We start from the raw sequence: 12,749 nt of genomic DNA, 5'->3' as shown, positions 1-12,749 counted from the left end.
TGATCCTTGGAGCAGTGCGGGGAGGCAGATGTCTCCATTCTGCAGAGCAGGCCACTGAGGCTTAGAGATGCCTTTTTGGAGGTCTAAGGGAAAACTAGGATATGTGATTGGTTCAGCTTCAGGGACTGAGGTGTTCAGGCGTCAAGGGGCCTGTGTACTTTAATGGCTCCTTGGCTTCTGCTGGCCATCACTTTCCTGATGACACAGAGAGATCTCATGACTGGGGGCTGCAGCGCCGTGCCCAGTGCTTTCAACCTTGCATTCAACAGCTCCAGGCAGCTCTAGAGTCCCGTTTTATGATTTTTATACCTCCCTCTGGCACAATCCGCTGACTTTTTGTGCAAACACTTCTGTGCAGTGCAGGGGATATAAAGATAAACAGCTCACAGCAGTGACATTCAAGGAGCTTTCAGTCTACAAGGGAGGATAAAATAAAGTGATGTGGACTGCAAGTCCAGGCTGCTCTTAGTTGCTGTGACAGTTTGCTGGTTCTGACCTGAGGTGCCCTGGTAGTCAGATGCCTGGAGGCATCTGGGTCTCTGCTCTAGCCTACCCTGGAGGGTGCCTCTAGAGGGCTGTGTGTGCGCTGCCACAGCAGAGCTGAGGCTGAAGGGTAGAAGCTCCTGCCCCTCCTCTCCACTCTCTCAGCCCCTGCAGGCCAGCTCGGCACTGTGCTGGGTCACCTGGCCCACACGCTCCTGCTCTCCTTAAGTGGTGTGTGGCACTCTGCCTTCCCCAAAATGGTCCAGAAACTTGGCCCAGCTCAGAGCTTAAGTGGTCCCCAGAAATGGCACAGGGCACTTCAGTGGGCCAGTGTGGCCTCTGTCCCCTCACCTGGAGGGAAAGGTCTTACTCTATTAAAAAGAAAAACAAACCTGGATCTCTTTCTGCCACTTTTCATTTCCTTCCTTAGGGGATTTATGATCTAGGCCTAATGTCAAACTACAGCTGACAGCACAGAAACCAGAACCAGAGGACCTCGGTTCCAGCTTAGGCCCTGCCACTTGGCAGCATCGTCATCTCAGCCAAGTTACATGCCTCTGAGCAGCATTTTCTTATCTATGAATAAGTGATGGTAACTGCCAATCAGCCACCCGTTCTCACCTGATTTTTGTGAGAAACCCTTAGAGTTTCCTAGAATATTAGCACGAGCTGAGTAACAGCTACGAGTGGTGATTCTTATGTTAATAACATTAATAATCCAGTACCTTCAGTGCCTTATTTACTTCTTTGATGTCTTCCATCTTCAGCTTTGACCTTAAAAAAAAAGAGAAAGATTCATAGCCTCACTAGAGGGGCTTTCAAGCTCTAACAAAGTAAACCCACAATAACTTTTTGGCTTTGTGAGAGCAACAAGACTTTTAAGAGAGGAGTGTGATAACATGAGTTCTTGTAAAATTATTTCTTTCCACCTTTTTATAATCCTAGAGTCATCTCACTGCATTGCCTCATGTCTGGTGCAACCTGAGAACTGAGCTTGTGGACTGAATCTGGCCCAAGAACAAACTGTTGAGTTGGCAAGGATTTAAAAAGACTTTGAAATTGTTGTAATCATTTAAAAATTGAGAATAATCTCATAAAAGCTCATGTTTCTGGCTTCTCTGGGCAACTATTCCCGTGTGTGACATGTCCTTTAAGGGGTATGGGAGGCGCTCCCTTATCAAGTGTGGGCTCCCCTGCGGCAGGAACCCGAGTCTGCAGGGCTCTCGCCAGCCCCTCTCCTGCTGCCCGCTCTGCCTAGAATGGCCAGGCTCAGGGGGCACGATTATTTGTTCTTGTTTCATTCTTGTCAGTGCAAGAATAATTCTTTAGTTCTCCACATAAAAGACAGGACTGAGCATTGTCTAAACGGGCAGAATTAAAACAGATAAAGTGAAACACTATGTATTTATTAAAGCCCTTTTTAAAAAACTGAGATTAGCGTAAACTGTCACTGGGTTAGCCTAATCTAAGTGTCAGAGAGGCAGGGCTCTGAGACATATGCTAGACTCCTAGGGAAGGATGAGAAAACCAAAATCAAGGCCTTTAAAAGAAAAAACCCTGTGGCCTTCAGGAACGCTTGCGGGTGCTCCTTCCCTCCCCTGACCGGCTGCAGAAACAGGCCAGTGTACTGACAGGGCCAGAGGCTGCCTGGGGTGGACAAGGTCAAGGTGCAGCCTCAACATATAAAAGCTTCCCTGGGAAATACAATTTGAGAAGAATCCAGATGTTCCCGAGATAAACTGGGCAGCTGTGTCTGTAGCTGGTGGAGGCCTCAGAGAACAGGCTTTTCCTTCTCTGTCATCCGGTGTGGGCTTGCACAAAGGGGGAACGTGGGGAGGAAGCACTAGCCTTGCCCGTGGCACGTGCCCCTGACATGGCAACACCTACACAACCTGGCTGTGAGGGACACTCTGAAGCTGGGTCAGGCAGCCGCGCTGGGAGGCTGCCAAGTGCAGGGGTGCGTTTTCACGACCAGAGCCTGCCAGTGTTTCTGAGGCCTGTGGCCTACTAGGAGTGTGTCTGTGTTTGTTGTCTGTCCAATGTGAGGAGGACAGGCAGGAGGTAACATAAGGCTAGCCAACTGAGAAGGGGGAGGGTGCCTGGAGGACGCCTTTCTCTCCCTCTAAACACCACGGCGAATCCCAGAAGCCAGCACCACGCCAGCCTCCACACCTGGTTCCCATCAGTCTCAGGGACCCCTCAGCGGGCCTGTGCTCTGAGCAGGGGGCGGACACCTGGCCCTGCCCACTCTCCAGGAGCTCCCCTCGGGGTGGGGGCAGCCGCGCAGGGCACTCAGGTGAGAGGCAGCAGGCAGCCCTCAGGGTGGAAGGGACCGGCAGCCCTGAGTGGATCCAGAAAGACATGGTGAGTGGGAGAGGATGGCGGGTGGGCAGCATCTTCAGGTCAAACTATTGAAAAGACCACATTCCCACCAGAGGCAGAACATTTTCCTCTCTGATTTTCCTTCACACTTCCGTGGGCCAGCCCAGAGCACTGCTCGAGACCTTCCAGCTTTCCAGACAGAAGAGCCCTAAGGTTGTGCACACGTGTGGACTACTTCAGTGTGTTTCTGGTTTATCCACATGCTAGTCCCCATCTCTGGACCTTTTCTGGTCACAGTGTGTTGTGCACCGGGCCTGAGCCCGGGCTGCGCTGCGCGCGGTGCCTGCATCAGGACTCAGGTGGGAGCAGGGAGTCAACCTGGGGTCTCTGTGGGAGTGACAGGGAAAGAGGAACTTTCGTTTCTCTGAGAGACAGCCCTGCTGGGTGCCATCCTGCCCTGGTGGGGGCCAGACCCACCTGAGAGGTAAGGAAGTGACAGACAGAGGTGGGAGGTAGAGACTGATTCCTGATGACTTTTTTGGCTTAAGCCAGCGTGAGCTGGATTTCTGTCACTGGCAACCCAAAGAGTCTCGAGGAGAAAAAGCTACCCACTGGGTTTAAAAATCCAATAATCACACAATCCACAACCTGCAGTGTGACCTATCAGACTGTCCAGAGCAACCTGGCAGCACTGTGACACCAGGGAGGACAGGTGTCTAGTCAAAGGGGAGACAGGACCAGCAGGGTCTGCACTCCTTCAGCATCACCAGTGGAGACAGACAGACTCTGGCGGGTGCGAGTATCCAGTCCCAAGAGAGGTAAGTGGTCACCATACTTGCGCCACGGCCGGCTTACATCCTCAAGCCATAGTACTCCTTCTGGAGCTAAATACACAACCCTCTCATCACCCATCTGGTTCCCTTGGGACACAGACACTAAGTTCCTGAACATGAGGGTTCCAGTCACTAGAAAAGGGTATTCTTAATGAGTTAATTAACCCAAACCAGCATTGTGTCCCTGAGGCCTGACTTCCTAGGGGTGGGAGGGTCATCCCTGAAGAGCTGGCAGGCCTCCTCTGAGAAAGGGACATAGGTTTGGGGCTTAAGTGATGCAGTGGGCAGGCTGCTGTGACTCTGCAGGGGGAAGGAGGCCCAGTGGCCCTGATGCAGGCGGCAGACAGGGGAGTGGGGTTCTTACTGGCTGAGGTGCAGACCCATTTCCTGGAGGGCTTGTTCCTGCTCGTCACAAACCTTCTGTAACTCTGCCTTCTCGTCCTGAAGCTCCCGCAGCTCCTAAAATGAACAAACCAGATGCCTGACACAGAATTCAAAGTCCTCTTTTTTTTTTTTTTTAAAGGTTTAGTAATCACAGTGACAAGCAGGTCATAATGTTTTTCTTTTTTTCTTTTTTTGGCCATGCTGCACACATGCAGGATCTTAGTTCCCTGATCAGGGATTGAACGCATACCCCCTGCAGTGGAAGTGCTGAGTCTTAAGCACTGGACCGCCAGGGAAGTCCCCAGAATGTTTTTCAAGAGCAAGAAACAGTCTTGTCGTATTAACCTCCTTCAAATCAGGGTTATTTCATGGGTTCCCTCTCACTCTCATGTTTCTCCGGAATGGGCAACTGGAAGATGAGTGCTTCAGCAGTGGCTCTGCAGCGCAGACTGATGTGGGGCAGGAAACACTCAAAACAGACCCTCACAGTGCAAAACAGGCTTTGTCTACCTGAGTTTCTATTAAAAGATGGATCTGTATCAGGGAAAGCTAGTTTAGGGATAAACTGTTTTTTGGAAAGGGCCAGTCAAAATTTCCTGAGAGTGAATTAGCAAGGCTGATGAAGGCCAAGATCTGGGATCTCCTTCACGGCCCTGAGAGTGGCAAGCCCTTCCGGAGGCCCCGAGCAACGGCGTGAAGCTCACTGGGGACAACGCTGATGACTGACTGTAATCTGGGGCCAGCACACCTTGAGGACACAGGCTGGCGAGGGCAGAGACTAAGACCCAGAAAAGTAACGTGGGTGTTCAGGACTGGCCCCGGGGCAGCAGCAGGGCTTGGGCCTGAGTGGGGGCAGCTCCCCCTCAGCTGCCCCCTGGCCCTGCTGCCCCAGCGCCGATTAACACAGGCTCACCGGGGCACACCGAGGCTTCCCAGTGATGTCAGACATGTTGGTTTCTTTTGTAATTCAAATCTTAGACCAGAGTATTTTGAAGCAAAGGGGGCATGTTCCATCATGCCGCAGAACTTTCTAGAAGCCCTCTCCCCCCATCGCTGAGCCCGAGTGGCTCTGGAGGAAGCTCTCCCCTCCCTAGCAATCCCCCCGCTGGGCCTAGCAGGCTCTCCCATGAGGGGCTCTAGGTACTTTCCAACAGAAATCAAAGGGCCCTTCTCTCAAGTTGCAGTGGTACCCACTACTGTGCCCAGCAAGACAAAATCCAGGTCTGGGAACCGTCCCAGCTGCAGGGATCCTCCTCCAGGGAAGGTGTTGTACAGGAAAGCCGCCTGGGTCTCCGCTCAAGCCCTCCGTCCTCTGCTGTCACACCTCAGCCACACGGCCCTTCTTTCTGTCCTTCAGTACGACAGACGCTCACGCTTCCTGGTGGCTCCGTGTGGCTGGCCCTTGTTCACCATTCAGTTCCCTGCTTAACTCTCACTCTCTTCCCAGGCCACCCCCCACCCCCACGTGGGGACATTTTCCTGTTTTATTCTCTTCACAGCCCTCGTTACTGAGTCTCTCTGGTTTGCTCACTGGCTGGTGATTCATCTTTGCCTTCTCCTCCTAGAGCAGAGGCCCCAAGGATGTGGAAGAGTCCCAGATCTGGAGCCGGCGGGTGCACAGTGGGGACGGCTCTGCAGCTGCAGACCCACAAGTCGTGCGTGCGGCTCACGTGCCCATGGGGAGGCTCTTGAGTAGGAGTTTCTGGAGATGCTAGAAGCTCTTTTTCTCTCCAAGACAGTCCGCCTTACCGTTTTTTAAATTTTTAAAAATTTTTAATTTTTTGGCTGTGTTGGGTCTTCGTTGCTGTGCATGGGCTTTCTCTAGTTGTGGAGAGAGGGGGCTGCTCTTTCTTGCGGTGCGTGGGCTTCGCAGTGTGGTGGCTTCTCTTGTTATGCAGCATGAGCGCTAGGCATGCAGGCTTCAGTAGTTGTGGCATACGGACTCAGTAGTTGTGGCATGTGGGCCCTAGAGCCCACGAGCTTCAGTAATAGTGGCACGTGGACTCAGTAGTTGTGGCTCGGGGGCTCTAGAGCGCAGGCTCAGTAGTTGTGGTGCATGGGCTTAGTTGCTCTGTGGCATGTGGGATCTTCCCAGACCAGGGATCAAACCCATGTGCCCTGCATTGACAAGCAGATTCTTAACCACTGCGCCACCAGGGAAGTCCCCTGCCTTACCTTTTTTAATCCTTCTACTTGTTGTAGCTCTGCTCGGAGTAGAGAGGAAGTGTCTTTCTCATGCTGTAATTCTCGCTGAAGAGCTTGTCTTTGCTCTTTTTCTGATTTCAACTCTTTCTCTAGACTTGAGCTGTTTTTGCAAAATGAACTTGAGTTAGTCTCAATGACAGATTTTCATGGAAATCCACAATCCACAACCCAAGTCACCACACAAGAAACAGGGGATTCACAGGAATCTGAATTGACACGTGAGCATCTAGACCCTTCAACACAGCCTGGAAATAAGGCTCCCTCTCCCTCAGGAACATGTCATGGAGACCAGGCACAGGCACACACTTGACAGTTATGTGAACAGAGAGGGAGGAAAAGAGCTCTAACACTTGGGGCCACACACACAAAACCCTCTACTGAGATGGAGACCTGAGGGAAAGAGACGTTTATTCAGCATATCTAACCTGCTTTTTCCAACCCAGAGCCAGCTGACAATAGAGGATACTGGGAGGTTGGGGGCAAGGAGAAAGCTACGAAGGGGTGGAAGGGACCCGCGGCTGGATCCCGAAGTCCTTCTCACCAGCTGAGTCCCCCGAGGGACTAGACTGAACCCCCCGAAGTCGTTTTTCTCATTCATGAAACAGGGAAGAGACATCTCGTCTCTCATCCTCATCCTAGCCCTGCAGGGGCCACCTCTGAAGTGGGACACTGTCTGCTCCAATTGGGAGATATCCTTCCCAGTCCCTCCCTTGCCGCTCGGCTCCCTGCTGCCGCTAGGGCTCCTACCACTGCTCGTGCAGCTGGGCGAGCTGCTGCTGCAGAGCGCTGCTCCTCCCGCCGAGCTCCTGCTGCAGCTTGTGGCTCCGCTCCTCGGCCCCCTGCCTCGCCCTCTCTGAGTGCTGCAACCTAGACCAAACGAACCACATCTCTGTAAGGCAAGGATCAATCCTCACATTTACCATATGATTTCTGCATATTCTCACTGGCTTTATTTTTAAAAATGAATAAATGGTAAAATTGACTCCTTTCTGTGTATAGTTCCATGAGCTTTAGCACAGGCATAAGTTCATGTAACTATCACCACGATCCATTCTAACAGGTGATAGAGAATAGTTCCAGCACCCCACAAAACACCTAAGCGCTGCCCATCTGAGTCACACCTTCTCTCCACCCCTAATGTCATAAACATAGAATTATACTTCATAAAACCTTTTCAGACTGGTTTCTTTCTTTCAGCATATCTTTGAGATCAATCCAAGTTTCCATGTGCAGCAGTGGTCCTTTCTTTTTACGGCTGAGTAGAATTTCATTGCATAGATGCACCAGGTTCTCCATTCACTCGATGAGACATCTGAGCTGCTTCTAGTTTTTGGCAATTATGAATAGAGCTGCTATAAGCATTTGTGTACAGGTTTTTGTGTGAACACAAGTTTTCATTTCCTTTGGGCAAACGGCCAGGAGTGGGATTATTTGGTCATATGCTAACAGTATGTTTGGCCTTTTAAGAAGCTGTTTTCCAAAAGCAGTTGTACCATTTTGCATTCCCACTCGTAACGTATGAGTGTTCTGGCTGCTCTGTAGCCTCGCCAGCACCTGGTACTGTCATTAAAAAGATATTTAGCTGGGGGCTTCCTAGGTGGCGCAGTGGTTAAGAATCCACCTGCCAATGCAGAGGACACACGTTTGATCCCTGCTCCAGGAAGATCCCACATGCCGCGGAGCAACTAAGCCTGTGTGCCAAAAAAAAAAGATATTTAGCTGTTCTTATAGATGTGCAGTGGCAACTCTGTGATTTTTTTTTAATTAATAAATTTATTGGCCGACTTGGGTTTTTGTTGCTTCGTGCGGGCTTTCTCTAGTTGCGGTGCATGGGCTTCTCTTGTTGTGGAGCGCGGGTTCTAGGCACACGGGCTTCAGTAGTTGTGGGATGTGGTCTCAATAGTTGTGGCTCACGGTTTCTAGAGCCCTGGCGCATGGGCTTAGTTGCTCTGAGGTATGTGGGATCTTCCCGGACCAGGGCTCAAACCCATGTCCCCAGTATTGGCAGGTGGATTCTTAACCACTGTGCCATCAGGGAAGTCCCTCTCATTGTGATTTTTTTTTTTTTTTTTTTTTTGCTGTGCACCAGCCTTCTTTGGTTGCACTGAGTGAGGGCTACTCTTCATTGTGGTGCGCGGGCTCCTCATTGCCGTGGCTTCTCTTTTTGCGGAGCACGGGCTCTAGGTACGTGGGCTTCACTAGTTGCAGCACATGGGCTCAATAGTTGTGGCGCATGGGCTTTGTTGCTCCGTGGCATGTGGGATCTTCCTGGAGGAGGGATCGAACCCGTGTCCCCTGCATTGGCAGGCGGATTCTTAACCACTGCACCACCTAGGAAGCCCTCTCATTGATTTTAACGTGCACTTCCCTAACGGCTAATGACGCTGAACATCTTTTTTTTTCTTCTCAAACTGAAGTATAGTTGATTTACAATGTTATGTTAGTTTCAGGTGTACAGTAAAGTGACTCAGTTATACAATACATATATACATATACATCTTTATTCTTTTTTTCCCCAATCCTTTTCCATTATAGGTTATTACAAGATATTGGATATAGTTCCCTGTAAATCACTGTTGTCTGTCTAGTTCATACATAGCATGTATCTGTTAATCTCATACTCCTAATTTACCCCTCCTCCCCTTCCCTTTTGATAACCATAAGTTTCTGTCTGTGAGTCTGTTTCTGTGTTGTAAATAAGTTCATTTGTATCATTTGTTTAGATTCCTCATATAAGTGACATCATATGATACTGGTCTTTCTCTGCCTGATTTACTTCACTTAATATAATAATCTCTAGGTTCATCCATGTTGCTGCATATGGCATTATTTCTTTTTTTTTTTTTATTGCTGAGTAGTATTCCATTTATATATATACGACATCTTTTTTATCCATTCATCTACTGATGGACATTTAAGTTGCTTCCATGTCTCAGCTATTGTAAATGAACACTGGGGTGCATATATCTTTTCGAATTAGAGCTTTTGTCTTTTCTGGGTATATACCCTGGAGTGCGATTGCTGGATCATATGGCAACTCTATTTTTAGTTTTTTAAGGAACCTCCATACTGTTTTCCATAGTGGCTGCACTAATTCACATTCCCACCAACAGTGCAGGAGGGTTCCCTTTTCTCCACACCCTCTCCAGGATTTATATGTAGACTTCTGATGTTGGCCATTCTGACCAGTGTGAGGTAATGCTTCATTGTAGTTTTGATTTGCATTTCTCTAATAGCCATGTTGAGCATCTTTTCATGTGCTTTTTGGCCATCTGTATGTCTTCTTTGGAGACCTGTTTATTTAAGTCTTCTGCCCATTTTCTGATTGTGTTGTTTCTTTGTTATTGAGTCATATGAGCTGTTTGTATATTCTGGAAATTACGCCCTTGTCAGTCGCATTGTTTTGCAAATATTTCCTCCCAGTCCATAGGTTGTCTTCTCATTTTGTTTATGGTTTCCTTTGCTGTGCAAAAGTTTGTAAGTTTGATTAGGTCCCATTTATTTATTTTTGCTTTTATTTCTTTTGCCTTGGGAGACTGACCTAAGAAACCACTGCTATGATTTACGTCAGACAATGTTTTGCCTATGTTCTCTTCTAGGAGCTTTATGGTGTCACACCTTATATTTAAGTCTTTGAGCCATTCTGAGTTTATTTTTGTGTATGGTGTGAGGGTGTGTTCTAACTTCACTGATTTACATGCAGCTGTCCAGCTTTCCCAACACCACTTGCTGAAGAGACTGTCTTTTCTCCATTGTATATTCTTACCTCCTCTGTCGAAGATTAATTGACATAGGTGTGTGGATTTACTTCTGTGCTCTCTATTCTGTCCATTGGTCCATATATCTGTTTTTGTGCCAATACCATGATGTTCTGATTACTACAGCTTTGTAGTACCATCTGAAGTCTGGAAGGGTTATGCCTCCAGCTTTCTTCTTTTTCCTCAAGATTGCTTTGGCAATTCAGGGTCTTTTGTGATTCCACATAAATTTTAGGATTATATGTTGTAGTTCTGTGAAAAATGTCATGGGCAATTTGATAGGGATCACATTAAATCTGTAGATTGCTTTGAGGAGTATGGTCATTTTAACTATATTAATTCTTCCAATCCAAGAGCATGGGATATATCTTTACATTTCTTTGAATCATCTTCGATTTCTTTTATCAATGTTTTGTAGTTCTCTGCATATGTCTTTCACCTCCTTGGTTAGGTTGATTCCTAGGAATGTTTTTTTTTTTTTTGGATGTGCTTTTTCAACAGCTTTCTTTTTTTTTACTTTCTCTTTCTAACATTTCATTGTTAGGGTAAAGAAATGCAACAGATTTCTGTATATTTAATCTTATATCCTGCTACCTTGACCATCTTTTTGTGTGCTTTTTGCCATCCATATGTCCTGTTTGGTGAAGGGTCTGTTTAAGTCTTTTGTCCATTTTACTTATTTATGTATTTATTTATTTAGGCTGTGCTGGGTCTTAGTTGGGGCACGTGGGATCTTTCAGCTGCGTCATGTGGGCTTCTTAGTTGTGTCATGTGGACTTCCTAGTTGCGGCATGTGAACTCTTAGTTGTGGCATGCATGTGGGATTTAGTTCCCTGACCAGAGAATGAACCCGGGCCCCCTGCATTGGGAGTGCAGTCTTACCCACTGGACCACCAGGGAACTTCCTTGTCCATTTTAGATTGGATTGTTCATTGAGTTCTGAGAGTTCTTTATACATTCCGAATATAAGTCCCTTGTCAGATATGTGATTTGCAAATTTTCTCCCAATCTATAACTTGTCTTTTTATTCTCTTAACTGCACCTTTCACAGAACAAAAGTTTTAAATTTTGATAAAGTCCAATTTATCAAGTATTTCTCTATGGATCATGCTTTTATGTCATGTCTAAGAGCTCTTTGTGTAACCCAAGGCCACAAAGATTTTCTCCTGCGTCTTATTCTGAAAGTTTATAGTTTTAAGTTTTACATGTAGATTTATGATCCATTCTGAATTAACTTTTTTTAAAGATTTATTTTATTATTTATTTATTTAATTTTTGGCTGCAATGGGTATTTGTTGCTGTGCATGGGCTTTCTCTAGTTGTGGCGAGTGGGGGCTGCTCCTTGTAGCAGTTTCTCATTTGCAGTGGCGTCTCCTGCTGCGGAGCATGGGCTCTAGGTGTGTAGGCTTCAGCAGTTGTGGCACATGGGCTCAACAGTTGTGGTTTGCGGGCTCTAGAGCACAGGCTCAGTAGCTGTGGCACATGGGCTTAGATTGCTCCGTGGCATGTGGGATCATCCCAGTTCAGGGATTGAACCCGTGTTCCCCTGCATTGGCAGGTGGATTCTTAACTACTTAGCCACCTAGGAAGTCCCTGAGTTAACTTTTGTATAAAGGTATGAGGTCTAAATTGAGGTTCATTTTTTTGGTGTGTGGATATCCAATTGTTTTCATACCATTTATTGAAAAGACTATGCTTTCTCCATTGAACTACCTTCACACCTGTGTAAAAAAAAAATCAGTCACCTGTATTTGTGTGATTCTATTTTTTGACCCTATTCTGATCCCCTATCGACCTGATACTTATTTATTTATTTAAAAAATTTTTATTCTTTGGCCACACTGTGTGGCATGTGGGATCTTAGTTCCCTGACCAGGGATTGAACCCACACCCCCTGCAGTGGAAGCACAGAGTCTTAACTACTGAACCGCCAGGGAAGTTCCTGACCTAATATTTAAATGTGAGCTCACTGTGTAGTTCTGACCCCCTGAGAGGACGATGTGATGTAGCAGCCCTAAGGTTGTTTAAGTGAATACGTGCTTAGGCAAGGCTGGGAAATCCAGTCCCCTTGCTGGGCAAGATTACAGACCTGAAGGACAGTCAACCCAACTTGTCTGCGCTTTTGAGAGAGACTCTGAGTAAGTCCCCAGGCCCAGATAATGCCCACTACCTACTAGGGAGTATCTGCCAGGGGGAGGTGTTTACCTTTCTTCCATTTGTTTCATGCTGGACATAACCTGATTGGTTTTTTCTTGGAAAGATGTGATGGCTTCATTCTTCTGCTGTAGGCTGCTCTCTGCATTCTATAAAAGCAAGGAAAGGGGGTCATTTTCTGCGTCTCCCTCACCCACCTGCCTGCTCTGAATTACAAGCAGGTTCAGCTGTTCTCCTTGTACGTTTTTATCATACTTTCAAGAGTGTTTCATTAACTGCTGCCCTTCCCCAGAGCCCTGGAAGACAAACTGGGCCAAGGCTCCCAGAATCAACATAAAGAAAGGCAGAGGGGGAATTTCCTGGCAGTCCAGTGGTTAGGACTTGGTGTTTTCACTGCTGTGGCCCAGATTCAATCCCTGGTTGGGGAATTAAGATCCTGCAACCTGTGCAGGATGGCCAAAAAAGAAAAAAAAAAAGAAAAAAAAAAAAAGAAGGCAGAGAGGGAGATAATGAAGCCCTCTGAACAGTCCATGCTACTTTTTGAAAAGGAACTACAGAGTCAGATCTGACTCAATGTTACTGAGTCTTCCCATGGGCCAGGCACACCCAT

The 12,749-nt window shown here is 47.5% G+C and overlaps 1 protein-coding gene across 2 annotated transcripts in view; it reads right to left on the bottom strand.

Moving 5' to 3' along the window:
* The window catches only part of RUFY1 (RUN and FYVE domain containing 1), a 56,213-nt gene that overhangs the window by 2,553 nt on the left and 40,911 nt on the right, over positions 1 to 12,749 (bottom strand). The window contains exons 12-16 of one of the 2 annotated variants that reach the window (XM_057709909.1): positions 12,191 to 12,288; positions 6,975 to 7,094; positions 6,198 to 6,327; positions 4,003 to 4,097; positions 1,209 to 1,257 (exon numbers count right to left, since the gene is read on the bottom strand). In XM_057709909.1, the coding sequence (XP_057565892.1) occupies positions 1,209 to 1,257; positions 4,003 to 4,097; positions 6,198 to 6,327; positions 6,975 to 7,094; positions 12,191 to 12,288 (492 nt within the window). Of the gene's footprint in view, positions 1 to 1,208; positions 1,258 to 4,002; positions 4,098 to 6,197; positions 6,328 to 6,974; positions 7,095 to 7,397; positions 7,551 to 12,190; positions 12,289 to 12,749 lie in introns of those variants that run through there. The other variant, XM_057709910.1, reaches the window with a different exon arrangement.

This window comes from Hippopotamus amphibius, chromosome 15 (assembly GCF_030028045.1).
Source record: "Hippopotamus amphibius kiboko isolate mHipAmp2 chromosome 15, mHipAmp2.hap2, whole genome shotgun sequence".
Taxonomy (NCBI): domain Eukaryota; kingdom Metazoa; phylum Chordata; class Mammalia; order Artiodactyla; family Hippopotamidae; genus Hippopotamus; species Hippopotamus amphibius.
This window is presented reverse-complemented; position numbering and strand designations above follow the sequence as displayed.